The sequence below is a fragment of the Phalacrocorax carbo genome, chromosome 2 (genome assembly GCF_963921805.1).
Source record: "Phalacrocorax carbo chromosome 2, bPhaCar2.1, whole genome shotgun sequence".
NCBI lineage: Eukaryota > Metazoa > Chordata > Aves > Suliformes > Phalacrocoracidae > Phalacrocorax > Phalacrocorax carbo.
The window spans coordinates 163,068,491-163,081,094 of record NC_087514.1 but is presented as its reverse complement, the minus strand read 5'-3'; the positions used below and the strand labels follow the sequence as shown (position 1 = coordinate 163,081,094).

Sequence of the window (12,604 nt, the reverse complement as noted above, 5' to 3'; positions counted from 1 at the left end):
TTCATCGTTGTATTTTTGCAAATGGGGTTGTGGGATTTGGAGAATTACCAAGGGGCTCCTGACCAGAGCGGGGATGGTTAGCAAAGGGAGGAAAGAGACTTCTGTTCATGTTTTTTTGCGTCTTCTGAGAACGGTGCAATTGCTAATTGCCTGTTGGATGAGCACAAACCAGCGTGGGACCTCAGCCAGGACCTGCTGGGGTTAGCGAGAGGGTAGCAAACACCCACCAGTATAACCAGCCTTAAAGGCACTTTCCAGACACTGCTGCTATTGCTGCCTAACACTGGAGGAGAACAAAGCTCCAAAATATGGAATTATAAACCTGGGAGGACCAGGAATCCGTATTCTCGTGCTCCTGTTCAGCTGCTGTAACAACACATCTCATATAAATACCCCTTCCACTAACATGAAGCCTTTGAAGAGAGAGCAGAGCTTTGCTCTGTTCCTGAAATGAAAATAAAAAAGGAAAGTCCCTTACAGATCAACGGCTTAAACGCTGCTCTTAGCACTCTATCAAAGGTTGGCACAGATGGATTTAGCTTGCGTGGGTTGACTGCTGGGAAAACAATTGATTACGACTCCGGTGCTTCCTGTACCTCCCAGTCTTCACAAACCCTCCAAGAGCCACCAAAAGATGCAAGGAAAAGAGAAGAACCAACTGCACCAGCACGCAGCGATCTTTCCTCCAAGTACCCATTTTGAAACCGCCACCTGCCAATGTTACTGATTTTTCACCACTTCTTGTATTGGAAGAGAAAATGAACCTTTCTTTTCTACCTCCCTTCTTCACACACGTCTTAAAAGTGGGGATGACCCTAAATTCTGTCTAAATCCAGAGCTAGGGTCCCGGCAACGCAAGCCAAGATATTACTTAGAAAGGGCCAATGGGTTTTGCCAGTGCTTTTCATTTTTCGCAGCTTTATGAAATGAATGAGCTGTAGATTACAGCAGAAAGCAGAGTGTTACATGATCAGCACGGATAGGAACATGGAAATGAGTGTGGCAGAGCGATGCGGAGTTAGACTGAGGTTCAGCAGCCACCGCTTATAAATACTAAACTCTGCCTATCTGGCGCAGAAGGTGAATTGCAGGTCACGGCAAAGATTGGAATCAAAAAGGTTTAAGCTGAATTTCCAAAGTACATCTGTTGGACCTGTCTTTGTTAGGACAAGCCTGTCACCTTCGGCTTTGTTTTTTATCAGGGTTTTTTTTGCAAGGGACAGGCTAGGCAAGCTTCACACTGCTACCTTCAGGTGTCGGCTGTGCTCCCCTCCCCGGCATCCTGCTCCATCAGCAGAGCAAACCCAGTGTTTTTGTGATGCCTTTTTGCAATTCCCACTTAATACCGACACACGTCTTGCCCCAGACTCCGCAGAGGCTGCCTGGGAGACTACAGCCATCTGTACTGTAAATAATTGCATTTAATCAGATGGATCCCCCCAACTCCATAAGCTCATGGCAGGGGTATCCAAACTTCACTCTTTCACCCCAGCTATACACTCCCCTGAAGATTAACTACTATGAACTATGTTTCTAAGACTTTCTTGGGATTGTTGTCTCACTTGCATTAAAATCCAGGCTGCAACAGCATTTTCAGTCCTTGAACTAACAGCAGCATTAGAGCAACGCAGTGCTGGAGGTCCAGGGCTGCAGCACAACTGAAACACACAGAAGAGCTGAAAATAAAACGTAGGGTTTCCGTGTCGAAACACCTTCCTTGCACTTGCTATTTTCTGCCTGAGAGCACCCTCTTCTGGGAAGCGGGTGCTGCTCGCTGAAGGGAGCACCCTGCTCAGCCTGCATCAGCTCCTCAGTGCCTGAGCAGCAGCAAGCAAAGGGCAGAGCCCTCCCGGGGCGAGTTTAAGCAGAGTGGCAATAGACAGTCTCTTCTGAGCTATTTTTTACAGTTCCCTCTGAAGGAGTTTGAAGATCGTTGCGTGATAAAGTATTGGTCAAAGCCACAGCAGCCGGTTATTTGCTACCCACTAGCTGATGGGTGCAGCTCCCAGCAGCCAGGGATCAGCACAGACACCGGTAAAGCCGGGCGAGTTGCTGCCTGGCACTGCTGGAGCAGCAGCTAAAATCTGCACCGTCCTAATTTTTAATTAAGTACGTCCTCAGACACGTCCCAGCTTTTCAGTTGTTTGCTTGAAACACAGGTGAGGAAGCACGTTTTTGCAAACCATGTGCATATCAGTCAGGACAAGACCACGCGTGTTCCGCTGGCTACGTCTCATAGCGACCCGGGCTGTGGGCGAAGCAGGGGGTGAGCAGCTCAGCTGCCCAGGGACGCCAGGCAGGGCCGGGGAAGGCACCATCAGCACCCGTCCGGCTGGGCTCCAGATTGCACCTCCTCCAAAATCATCCTCACCCCTTGCCCTCTGCAACGGCAGGAGCGCCTCGCTTGTGGCTAGCGTTGGTCAGGCCTCCACTTGAAAAGATTTAACGTAGAGCAGATGGTTCCAGGGCTTGTTTGTATTTCAAATAACAAGGTTTTTAACTACAAACCACACGCAGGCTTCACCTGCATCCTGGGCCAGCGCTCCCCTTTGAAGGCCGAGCAGTGAAGTTGAAACACAATTTGATAATTAGTTCCCTGGTGATGGTTTCCCTCTCATGGCTGCAAACTTTCATCTATTCTTACACTCAGGAAACAGCACTGCTGCGTTTGCTGGCAGTGTGGAGGTGTTTAATTACCTTTTTCAAGCACAGAGAGCAGCAGGGAGATGGACAAAGAGGAGCTGACCTGAGTTTCCAGCTGCTCCTCAAAAGGAGCCGGTGGGCAGCGGGAGCAGCGGGGAGCGACCGGGTCTGACACCTGCTTGGAGGCAGCACGTCCCTCGATGCAGCTCAAAACCCAAGTAATTAAAGGGTCCACTTGGATCCTCTGAAACAGGGACACCGCAAAGCACTGATCGCTTTGGAAAGCCCTGCCTGCCCTTCTGTACTCCTGTCCCTGCCCGCAGGCTGCTGGCTGGGTTTGTACAGTGCCGGGCACGAAGGCGCCTTGGCTTCTCTGGTCTGTGTTTCACTCAAATTAATAACCAGGCTTCATTTATTACATTCGCTCAGTGCGCCTTGGAGCATTTCCCAGCGATGACGACCCTCGCTTGCCCCAGCACAAGGGAAACTGAGGCTAAGAAAGCCTCCTAGCAGGGACGCACCGGCGCACGTCTCCACGGCTTACACGTTGCAGGTACTTGGAGCAGCTCCCCATCAAAGCACCACCCTGGTGCGTCTGCCCTGCTCCAGGTCAGGCTCCTCTTTCCATTGCCCCCTTTTGGGCACAAGGCAGACCCATAAAACTGCCAGTCTAACTCAAGGATGCAGTTTGAGGAAGAAAAGGACAACTAAAAGCGGTGACCACGTGCCTGCTGTCGCCACCAGGATGAATTCGTGCAACCAAGCCCAGGAAAGCAAAACAAAATCAGCACCGCAGTGATTTATGGGCATGGCGAAACCACCACCCTCCCCACCCGTGCCTGCCCCTCCCTCTCCAATGCCCGTGACCCATCTGCTTCTGCAGAAGTTTAGCTGAACCTAAAGGAACTCAGAAGCGCAGAGGAAGCAGCTCCCAGACACACAAAGTGATTGATGCTTTAAAGCATCTCCTCCTGCATTCCTTTTCTTAAAGCCTTTCATTGCTGACTGTCAGACCTGCTTATGCAAGGCTCTAATGCAGCTAAAGCTCCTTAGAAGAGGCTTATGCACCTACGGCTCATGGAGCCAGCAGTGGCAGATGGCTTATTTACACCAGGGCTGAAGATAGGTGGGGATCAGGCCTCAGGTTTAGTTATCAGGACAGATGGGCAAGGGCAGGCAGGTAAATTGCAGCCTGCAGCTACACTGCTCAGGTTCTTCCCATTGAAACACCAACTCTGCTTCTCCCCACTGGGAATTTTGGGAATTTTTTAGGGCATCAGATCAAAGCCCTCTCAAAAGCATCCAATTTATTTCTTATCTAAGACTCTGTGATTCAGAGGAATGTATTATTAGTTATTATTTTGGCTAAAGCTCTTAGATCATAAGTTGATTTCACTGGACAGAATCATCTGGGCAGGCTGGAGAGCTGGGCCCAGGGGAACCTCAGGAAATCCAACAAGAGCAAGTGCAGGGTCCTGCCCCTGGGGAGGAACAACCCCCCGCACCAGCACAGGCTGGGGGGGACCTGCTGGAGAGCGGCTCTGCTGAGAGGCCCTGGGGGTGCTGGGGGGCAGCGAGGTGACCCTGAGCCAGCACCGGGCCCTTGGGGCCAAGGGGGCCAGCGGTGTCCCGGGGTGCATGGAAAGGAGCGTGGCCAGCAGGGCGAGGGGGGTTCTCCTCCCCCTCTGCTCTGCCCCAGTGAGGCCACACCTGCAGGGCTGCAGCCAGTTCTGGGCCCCCAGTTCAAGAAGGACAGGGAGCTGCTGGAGCAAGGCCAGCGCAGAGCTGCCAAGGGGATCAGGGGCTGGAGCATCTCCCTGGGGAGGAAAGGCTGAGAGACCTGGGCTTGTTCAGCCTGGAGAAGAGAAGGCTGAGGGGGGATCTCATCAGTGCCTATAAATATCTGAAGGGTGGGTGTCAGGGGGATGGGGCCGGGCTCTTTTCAGCGGTGCCCAACACCAGGCCAAGGGGCAACGGGCACAAGCTGGAACACGGGAGGTTCCCCCTGAACATGAGGACAAACCCCTTCCCTGTGCGGGTGCCAGAGCAGGGGCACAGGCTGCCCAGGGAGGCTGTGGGGTCCCTTCCCTGGAGACATTCACCCCCCGCCTGGACGCGGCCCTGTGCCCCTGCTCTGGGGGTGCCTGCTCCAGCAGGGGGTGGGACGGGGTGAGCTCCAGAGGGCCCTTCCAACCCCTGCTGTTCTGTGATCCGTGATCTGCAGTCATGTTTTAAAGAGAGCTCTTGCAGACCTGCAAAGGACCCAGCCAGTGCAACGATTTTCAGCTCAGCTTCCCCTGCAGCCACAGGGCAGTTGCCAAAACAGAAACTGAGCCCCGTAGGAGCCGCTCCTGGGAACCAGCCACAAGCACATAGCAGGGGGAAGGTCATGGCTGAATCCATGCCTGCTGCCAGGGCTCCTCGACTCTGCACGGTGCCTGCTCTGCCCAGCCCAGGACAGCCCCTGGCCTAGCATGCCTCCAGCCAGCCACATCCAGTACAGTGCTAGAGATCATGTTTTCTAACCTGTCTTTACACGAGCATTCTAAACCCAAGCAAAAGCCTCCTTTTCCTTGCAGGAGGATGCTTCCCTACTCTCTGAAGCAGAGGTTTCTAGTCCAGGGATGGAAATCACTGTGATGCAGTACCAGAGCCCCCTCCAAGGCCTAGAGGACATGGGAGCAGGCTGAGGTGAAATGATGCAGAAGGAGAGAAGACCTTGCCTCTCTGCTCTTTAGTGGGATGAGAACCTGAAACATAAGTAGGTGTGAGGCCTCTCTTAACTGCTGGGTCAGGCAGGGGTTAGCGCTCCCCAAAGGCTAAGGTGCCATTCCCAGCTCCAGTAAGGCACTGTCACAACACATGGGTTTGAATTTCTCAAGTGCCCTGGGCATTCAAAGGGTACCTGGCTCTTTTCCCACCTGCTTAGCGCAACCTCTGGTTTCACTCCTTGCTGCCAGTAGACACACTTAATGAAAAAGCGACCCTGCCAGCGCACCTACTCTCCCCGCTCCCAGCTGCTCGCTCCCTCAGCCAAGCAAACCAAGCATGCCAAGCAAGGGCAAGAACTGGAACAGGATTTTCCATCCCCTCTGTTCTGCTGCATGCAAATGCTCCCAATTCTGCAGAAACAGGTACCGAACACCTGCAGCCAAAAGAAAGCACTGAACCCAGCCCTCGGGAGGCTGCTTGAAGCACTGTGCAATGGTGAAGACAGAGACCTTGATCATCCCCTCATAAACACGAGGCCAAGCAACTAGTGCCGTCTTGCACAAGTATCCGAGGTGATCTAAACCCAGATGACAGGGTGTACGGTCCCTGCCTTCCTGAGGGGCTGCAATAAACCCAGGAGACACACAGCCATAAGCAGGGGCTGGAGCGGGGAGGGAAAAATCCAAAACCAACCAAACATTTCTGAAGAAAGTACAAGGCTGCATGACCACAGAGAAGCAGGCATATATAATGGCGTTTTTATTCGTAACACCTTTAAATTGGACTGCAATTATTTCAGTTTTTAAAGTTAAATTCAGGCAGCAATTGAGGGGGGAAAAAAAACCCAAACAAAAACAAATAGTCCCTGTGTGCACAAACAATGCAGCTTTGAATAATACACGATAAGTTTATTTCATATTAACATGAACAGTAAAAAGTGGACATTTGATGAGATTTTTACTTCAGTTCCTTTTCTTTATTCCTCTATTGTGTCCTTTTTGCCAGTCTCTTGTCCCTCAAATTGTGGATACTTTGCCTCAACGTCAGCCCAAGTTAGATAACCGTTTGCCAGGTCACGAATGATGGCAGGAAGTTCAGAGATCTGCAGACAAAGTCACAAAGACATATGAAACAACCATCAGAATCAAGTTGCTCTGTTGGATACTTGGGGTACACGGGTGATTTTTATATCAGCGACAGAACAGGTGCAAGGTATCTTCCTGCAAGATATTTTTTGGGGAGAAATACACATTAACTAGGAGGACATCTTAAATCACAGCCTGCTCAGTTATTCAGGGTGACCCATGAGGGAAATGCAACTGTCACAAGGCGTCGCTTGGTTGACCACAGCAAGGTTCATCCCTGGTAGTGTTATGTTACCGTCTTGGAAGGGAAAGAAAATAATACACACCCCCAAAAGATGCTGTAAGCCAGGATTCTGCCAGGCCCTACTGACTGTAAGACCAGCATAAAAGAAGCTGCCAATTGCCTTTTCTTTGCTCCTCATAGCACACTGTCACAGCGCGAAGGATCAACTAGAAGATTTGCAGAAATCGAAGGGTGACAAAGTCTCATCTCTGCTGCTCAGCAGCGAGAGGTCACCCAGGTGATACAGAGACAGACGGGCGCCCTGAGGAGCTGGCACTGCCTGTTACACCGAACCAAGCCCACAGCCAGCTCAGCAGCCCCGAGCAGGACAGCCGCCTTTGTACCAAGCAGAGCTAGAACAAATCAGCACTAACCCCTCCTCCTACAGGAACCAAACTCTGCTCCTGGTGGGGCCAGGGAGAGAAGGGCATGACAGAGGTGCCCAGACTGCACATCCACAGCTGAGTGGGTCTTGCTCACAGGTGATGAGGCCGCCATGGGGAGGTTTGCTCTTCCAGTCTCTGTATTATGGCCGTACCAGCTGCATGTGCTTAGGGCAGGTTTGGCTTTTGGGCAATGGTTCTACAGCTTCACTGTTGCACAGGCAACACCAGCAAGGAGCAAGCTTTGAGGAGCTACATCTGTGCTGTGCTCTGCTAGCAAGCCTGTAGTAGGCAAAGATCTGCCTTTTGGTGCTTGCAGATTCAGAGAAGCCCTGCCCTATGAAAGCCAGACAGGCCAGCAAATGCATTTACTCAGCAGCCTTCACTCAGAAAGAGGCACTCTAAGACCAGTGCAATCAGCACAAGGCATGGCTTTCAAGTAAGGTCAACACCTCTGCATCCCAGGAAAACAAAAGCCTCTCCTCACTTCAGAAGCAGGGCCGGCACCTTCTGTTTGACCAGTATCTCTCCCCTGGGGATTTCTCAGAATAGCTAAATTGCCTACAAGAGCCAGAGGCAGCTCCCGCATAGACCGGAGTCATCCCTGGATCAGAAATTACAGCTAATGCTCTCCCCAAGCTCATAAGAGACAGACTTGGCTCTGTCGGCAGCCAGACCCCTCTGCCCGCCCCTTACCTCGGCTCGGATCTGGCGCATCGAGTCACGGTCTCTCAGGGTGGCAGTGTGAGGTGTCCGGTTAACGGTGTCAAAGTCGATTGTGATCCCAAAGGCCACGCCAATCTCGTCAGTCCTGGCATAGCGCCGGCCGATGGATCCAGAGGAATCATCCACCTTGTGAGAGATGCCGTTCCTGGCAAGTGCTTCAGCTGCAAGGAGCAGAGAAGGGGGGGATCACCAGGACGCGTCACATACTCAGCAGGCAACATGATGCCAGCAGAGGCCTCCCACAGCCTCATGGCAGTACCTGAAGTGAGGCACCATGTGTCCTGGTTCTGAGCAGCAGACACCCTCATTTTTATTTTGACAGAAGATCCCATGTTCCAGTCCCCGCTAAGCCTACAGGCTCAAACCCACCCCACAGGTACACCACTGCTCTCACAGCTCTCCACATTGCATCTCTCGATTCTCACCCAAAGAGCAAAGTCATCAACTTCTTCGACCTGTCATTACACCCCTACAACTCCACTTTAACTCAAAACACACCAGCCTTACACGTGTGCAGGGACATGTCCAGCATGGGGAGGCGAGGTCTGGAGCAGAACTGATGCCGACAGCAAAAGGCACCATGTGACATGCTGCCTATGTTCCTGTCCTTCACATATTCATTTTCAGATGGCACCAGTGGGCATTCTGACCGAATGCTTGGAGGCTCAGCGGCTCTGGGACCGATTCAATAAATTAGCTGGCCAACAAGAGTGAAGAAAAGAACTTCATGCAAAAAAACCCACAAAACTCCACTGCTCCTGGCAGCTTCTCCTAAGCAGCAGGAAAGATTTCTTTTTGACACGAGGAAAAAAAAAGAGAAATGTCTTTCACACTGCCAACCAACACCGGAAGGGCACAGAGCTGGACACTTTGAGGGTAGACTGAAGAGTTTGATAGATACCCAAAGCTGACTGATACCAACCAAATCAGCTGGTTTAGTTCGACGGCTCTCCCTTTGCATGTGAGAGCGCCACGGGACCCCAGTGCTATTCCTCACTTCCCAGGACACATCCCCATTGGAGCCACATCACTTAATACACTTACATAATTCCTTGACAAAAGGCATGAATTCCTGGTTCTGGCTTAGAGGAAGAACAGAGCACTTGAACGGTGCTACAACAGCTGGGAAGCTGAAGAACTAAGGAAAAAAGAAAAAACTCAAGTAAATACAAGTTTAATGGTTAGACCAGATTCTTACAGGCGAGAATAAGCTCTGAGTGAGGTTGGAGGCAGGGTGACTGTTCCAGGGGAGAAGCCAGCCTTCTGTAAGTCATTAGCATTCAGGGCTCCAGCAGTAACACCTCACACTGCTGAAGCAAGATTGATTTTCCCCAGCTGTCCTCCACTCCCCCTTCCCTCCTGACAGCTGAATGTTACCTCCCACCAAAAGAGGTCTATCAGTGCCCTCCCTGAAGACAGTGAACCTCATCTGAATTACAGAGAAATGAAGGGAAGAAGGGTCTTTCCAGGAGATTTACATACAGTCTAAAGGGAAGAGCTCTTACAATCATCTCATTCCCGGTTTAACTCCCACAGAGACTCCACACACACACAGAGCATATGCAGCTCGAAGGTTTTCAGAACCCTCCACAGACACCCTCAGAAAAGTGTGCCAAAAGGGTGGGGGGGAAATATATATATTAAAAAATATCTTTCTTGACAATCAGCACGGCCTGTAAGGGTACAGAAGTAATGTAACTGAGATGTACCACAATACAGAGCAGCCCAGGCTCCATAGAAAATACATGAGTACTAGAAGGAAGGTAAGTCCAATATTTTAGACATGAGCAGTTTGCGACTGAAAGTCAACTGTGTCTGAACTCAGGGCTCCTGAATCCTGTTCCCCTCCACTCATAACTGGATCACATCCTATGGCAACCAGAGGCACTAAGGAACGCTGTTATTTTTCTTTCCTATGAGCACTGTCTAGCAGCCCAAAACAACGAATGGGAACCAGCATCATGTTTACAGCCAGCTTCCCATGGGCCATCAGCAACGGTGCAGAGCATCACAGTTTCAGCACTGGCTGGAACAGGCTGACTGTATGTAACACACTTTCCTCTGGCCCCTGCTACTGCAAAGTTTCAGGCCAAGATTTTAGGGATGCCCAGAATCAGAGAAGGTTGAATTTCGCCCGCAGGGCGAGGGAGGGGATTCTGCCCCTCTGCTCCGCTCTGGTGAGACCCCACCTGGAGTCCTGCATCCAGCTCTGGAGCCCTCAGCACAAGGAGACACAGAAGTGTTGGAGCAGGTCCAGAGGATGCCACAAAAATGCCCCGAGGGCTGGAGCACCTCTGCTACGAGGCCAGGCTGAGAGAGCTGGGGTTGTTCAGCCTGGAGAGGACAAGGCTCTGGGGAGACCTTGTTGTGGCCTTCCAGTGCTTAAAGGGGGCTGTAGGAAGGGTGGGGTCAACCTCTTTAGCAAGGCCTGTTGTGACAGGACAAGAGGTGATGGTTTTAAACTAAAGGAGGGTAGATTCAGACTAGGTATAAGGAAGAAATTTTTTTACAATGAGGGTGGTGAAACACTGGCCCAGGCTGCCCAGAGAGGTGGTCGATGCCCCACCCCATGCCCGACATTCAAGGTCAGGTTGGACGGGGCTCTGAGCAACCTGATCTAATTGAAGATGTCCCTGCTCACTGCAGGGGGGTTGGACTAGATGGCCTTTAAAGGTCCCTTCCGACCCAAACCATTCTACGATTCTATGAATTTCATGGGGGATGGAGGACAGAGTCTGTTGTCCATCTTGCTGCACAGAACTACGAATCCAGGAAAAGCAGCAAAAAGAGAGGAAATAAAACACTGAAGAAATGCATTTTTGGGAGATGGGACATTGCCCAGCGTGAATCCAGAAGGAGGAATTCTCACCCCCTTGCCAGTAATACAGTGAGAGCCTCATACACAGAATGCTCTCAGTGCACATGTATAAATGATACGTACACTGGCAAAAACAGAAATTCAACAGCCCACCTGGGTTTTCCCATCTCTGCTGTGTATTGTGCAGTCTTATTTTAGTCCTTCCCTGGATGTTAGGGAAAGGCAAATGCTTGCAGCTGGTTTTAAGCTGAGGCCCAGCCACAGGAAAGCTCACCGTTCTCTGTTCATCTCCTTCCCGGATGTGGAATGTGTGTTCAAACACTGTGTACATGATCCTCCCAATACCGAATGAGGGTTCAATTACATTTGGGATTATTTCTTCCACTGGAATACAAAAGAACCCATGTCATCATTAAAGAAGAATTTATACACAAGAAAAAAGAAAAAAAAGATGTGTTTACAGGAGCTGTCTTTCTGCTCAGAAGTTCTGATTTACATGTAGCTAAGCACATGGAAATAAAAGGTTAAACATTTCTGCTCTAAATACAAATACCTGAAGTAGAGATTTGGACTTAGTCCATGTACAGAATGTATTTAAGCTGTAAGTAACAAGTCAAGGCCCCTTCTCTGGCCCTGAGAGCAACCAACACAGCACAACTTCCATCCACACAGATAAACCCTCTTCCACTTCACAACAGCGAAGCCTCGTCCAAACTGTTCACTAGGAACAGTCCCTGCTCCGTATCAAGCCACAAACTATGTCCAGGCATTGTCTGGGAGAGTCTTACTTGGCATAGACCAAAACTGTGCAAGGGAATATGCTAACAGTTAAACAGCCTGGATGATGGCAGGGTAATGCTCAGTCCCTCGCCCACTTTGGTTTAATGCACAGTCTCAGCATCCAGCAGCCTGAACAGAGAAACATGGAGCTTCAGATCCAACTCAAATTCCAGCAAAGACCCGCTCTGTATTCTAGAGTCATTCAGTGCTCCATCCCCCTGCAATGTATCACGACAGCAGGGAAGAACAAGGACCAACTAGTTAGTGTTTGCAAAACTTCTCAGAAAACGTGATGTGCTATGTTATTAGATACCCGTCGTTCTCTCCTGTCCTTGCCACATATCTGTCAAAGAGGCTTTTTCCTCCTTCTCCCCTCTGGGTATGAAATGAGCTCAGTGGACAGCTGCCCTGCTCAGACAGTGCAGCTTTTTAGAAAAAGCCCAGAGAGCAACTGGAGAAGAAACAACAATTATAGGCATCAGCTGCCTCTGAAAATCAAGGGTAGAGCTCTCCAGCACTGCACCCAGACTTGCCTCCCACTCTACATGCCCAGAGAGCCAATCCTCAACTGAGCACCTAAACATGCGATGGGAGTTCACCTTCCAAAAGGATGGTCTTGTTTTATTTTTGCATTGACCAGCCAGTTTTAAAGACGAGAGAGAGCTTTGCCTCCTGCTTGCAGACAGCGGCCAAACTCCCAAATTTAAAGGAAAACCAGCAACTGGGGTTCTACTTGCTGGTCCCCACCAATACTACAGTCACTAACAGTTACAGCTCTGATTCCTTCTTTGAAGTTGTGACAAAGCAAAGCCTGGCACAGCAGCAGAATATGCTGAGTGAAAGACACCTGGACATCTCAAGGGCTCAGCAGCTACAAGGACAAAATATATTCTGCACATGCTACAAGTTGCTCTACTCCCACCTAGGAGCATTTATCATGTTGCCAACCTAGGGTAGGATGATCCACTAGAGTATGAACTGGGGAAAAAAATCTACCTCAGTCTCCAGCTCTGTCAAAGACTTCCCAAATGACCCTGGGTGAGGCGCTTACAGAGCTGGCTGGAAAGACAAGACTTTTTTGAGGAAGTAAATCCATGCATTTTGGAAAGTTACCTTCTAGTCCCATCTCCCACATCAGGACAAAAGCTTTGTGGAGATGCAGTTGCTGACCAAA

General features: G+C 50.4%; 1 protein-coding gene across 1 annotated transcript in view; it reads right to left on the bottom strand.

Annotated features, from left to right (window-relative positions):
• Nucleotides 1-6,091: 6,091 nt before the first annotated feature.
• The window catches only part of GARS1 (glycyl-tRNA synthetase 1), a 29,077-nt gene continuing 22,564 nt past the window's right edge, over nucleotides 6,092-12,604 (bottom strand). The window contains exons 14-17 of the mRNA XM_064445132.1: nucleotides 10,925-11,034; nucleotides 8,877-8,970; nucleotides 7,803-7,993; nucleotides 6,092-6,457 (exon numbers count right to left, since the gene is read on the bottom strand). Coding sequence (XP_064301202.1) covers nucleotides 6,332-6,457; nucleotides 7,803-7,993; nucleotides 8,877-8,970; nucleotides 10,925-11,034 — 521 coding nt within the window. The 3' untranslated portion in view covers nucleotides 6,092-6,331. The remainder of the gene's footprint in view (nucleotides 6,458-7,802; nucleotides 7,994-8,876; nucleotides 8,971-10,924; nucleotides 11,035-12,604) is intronic.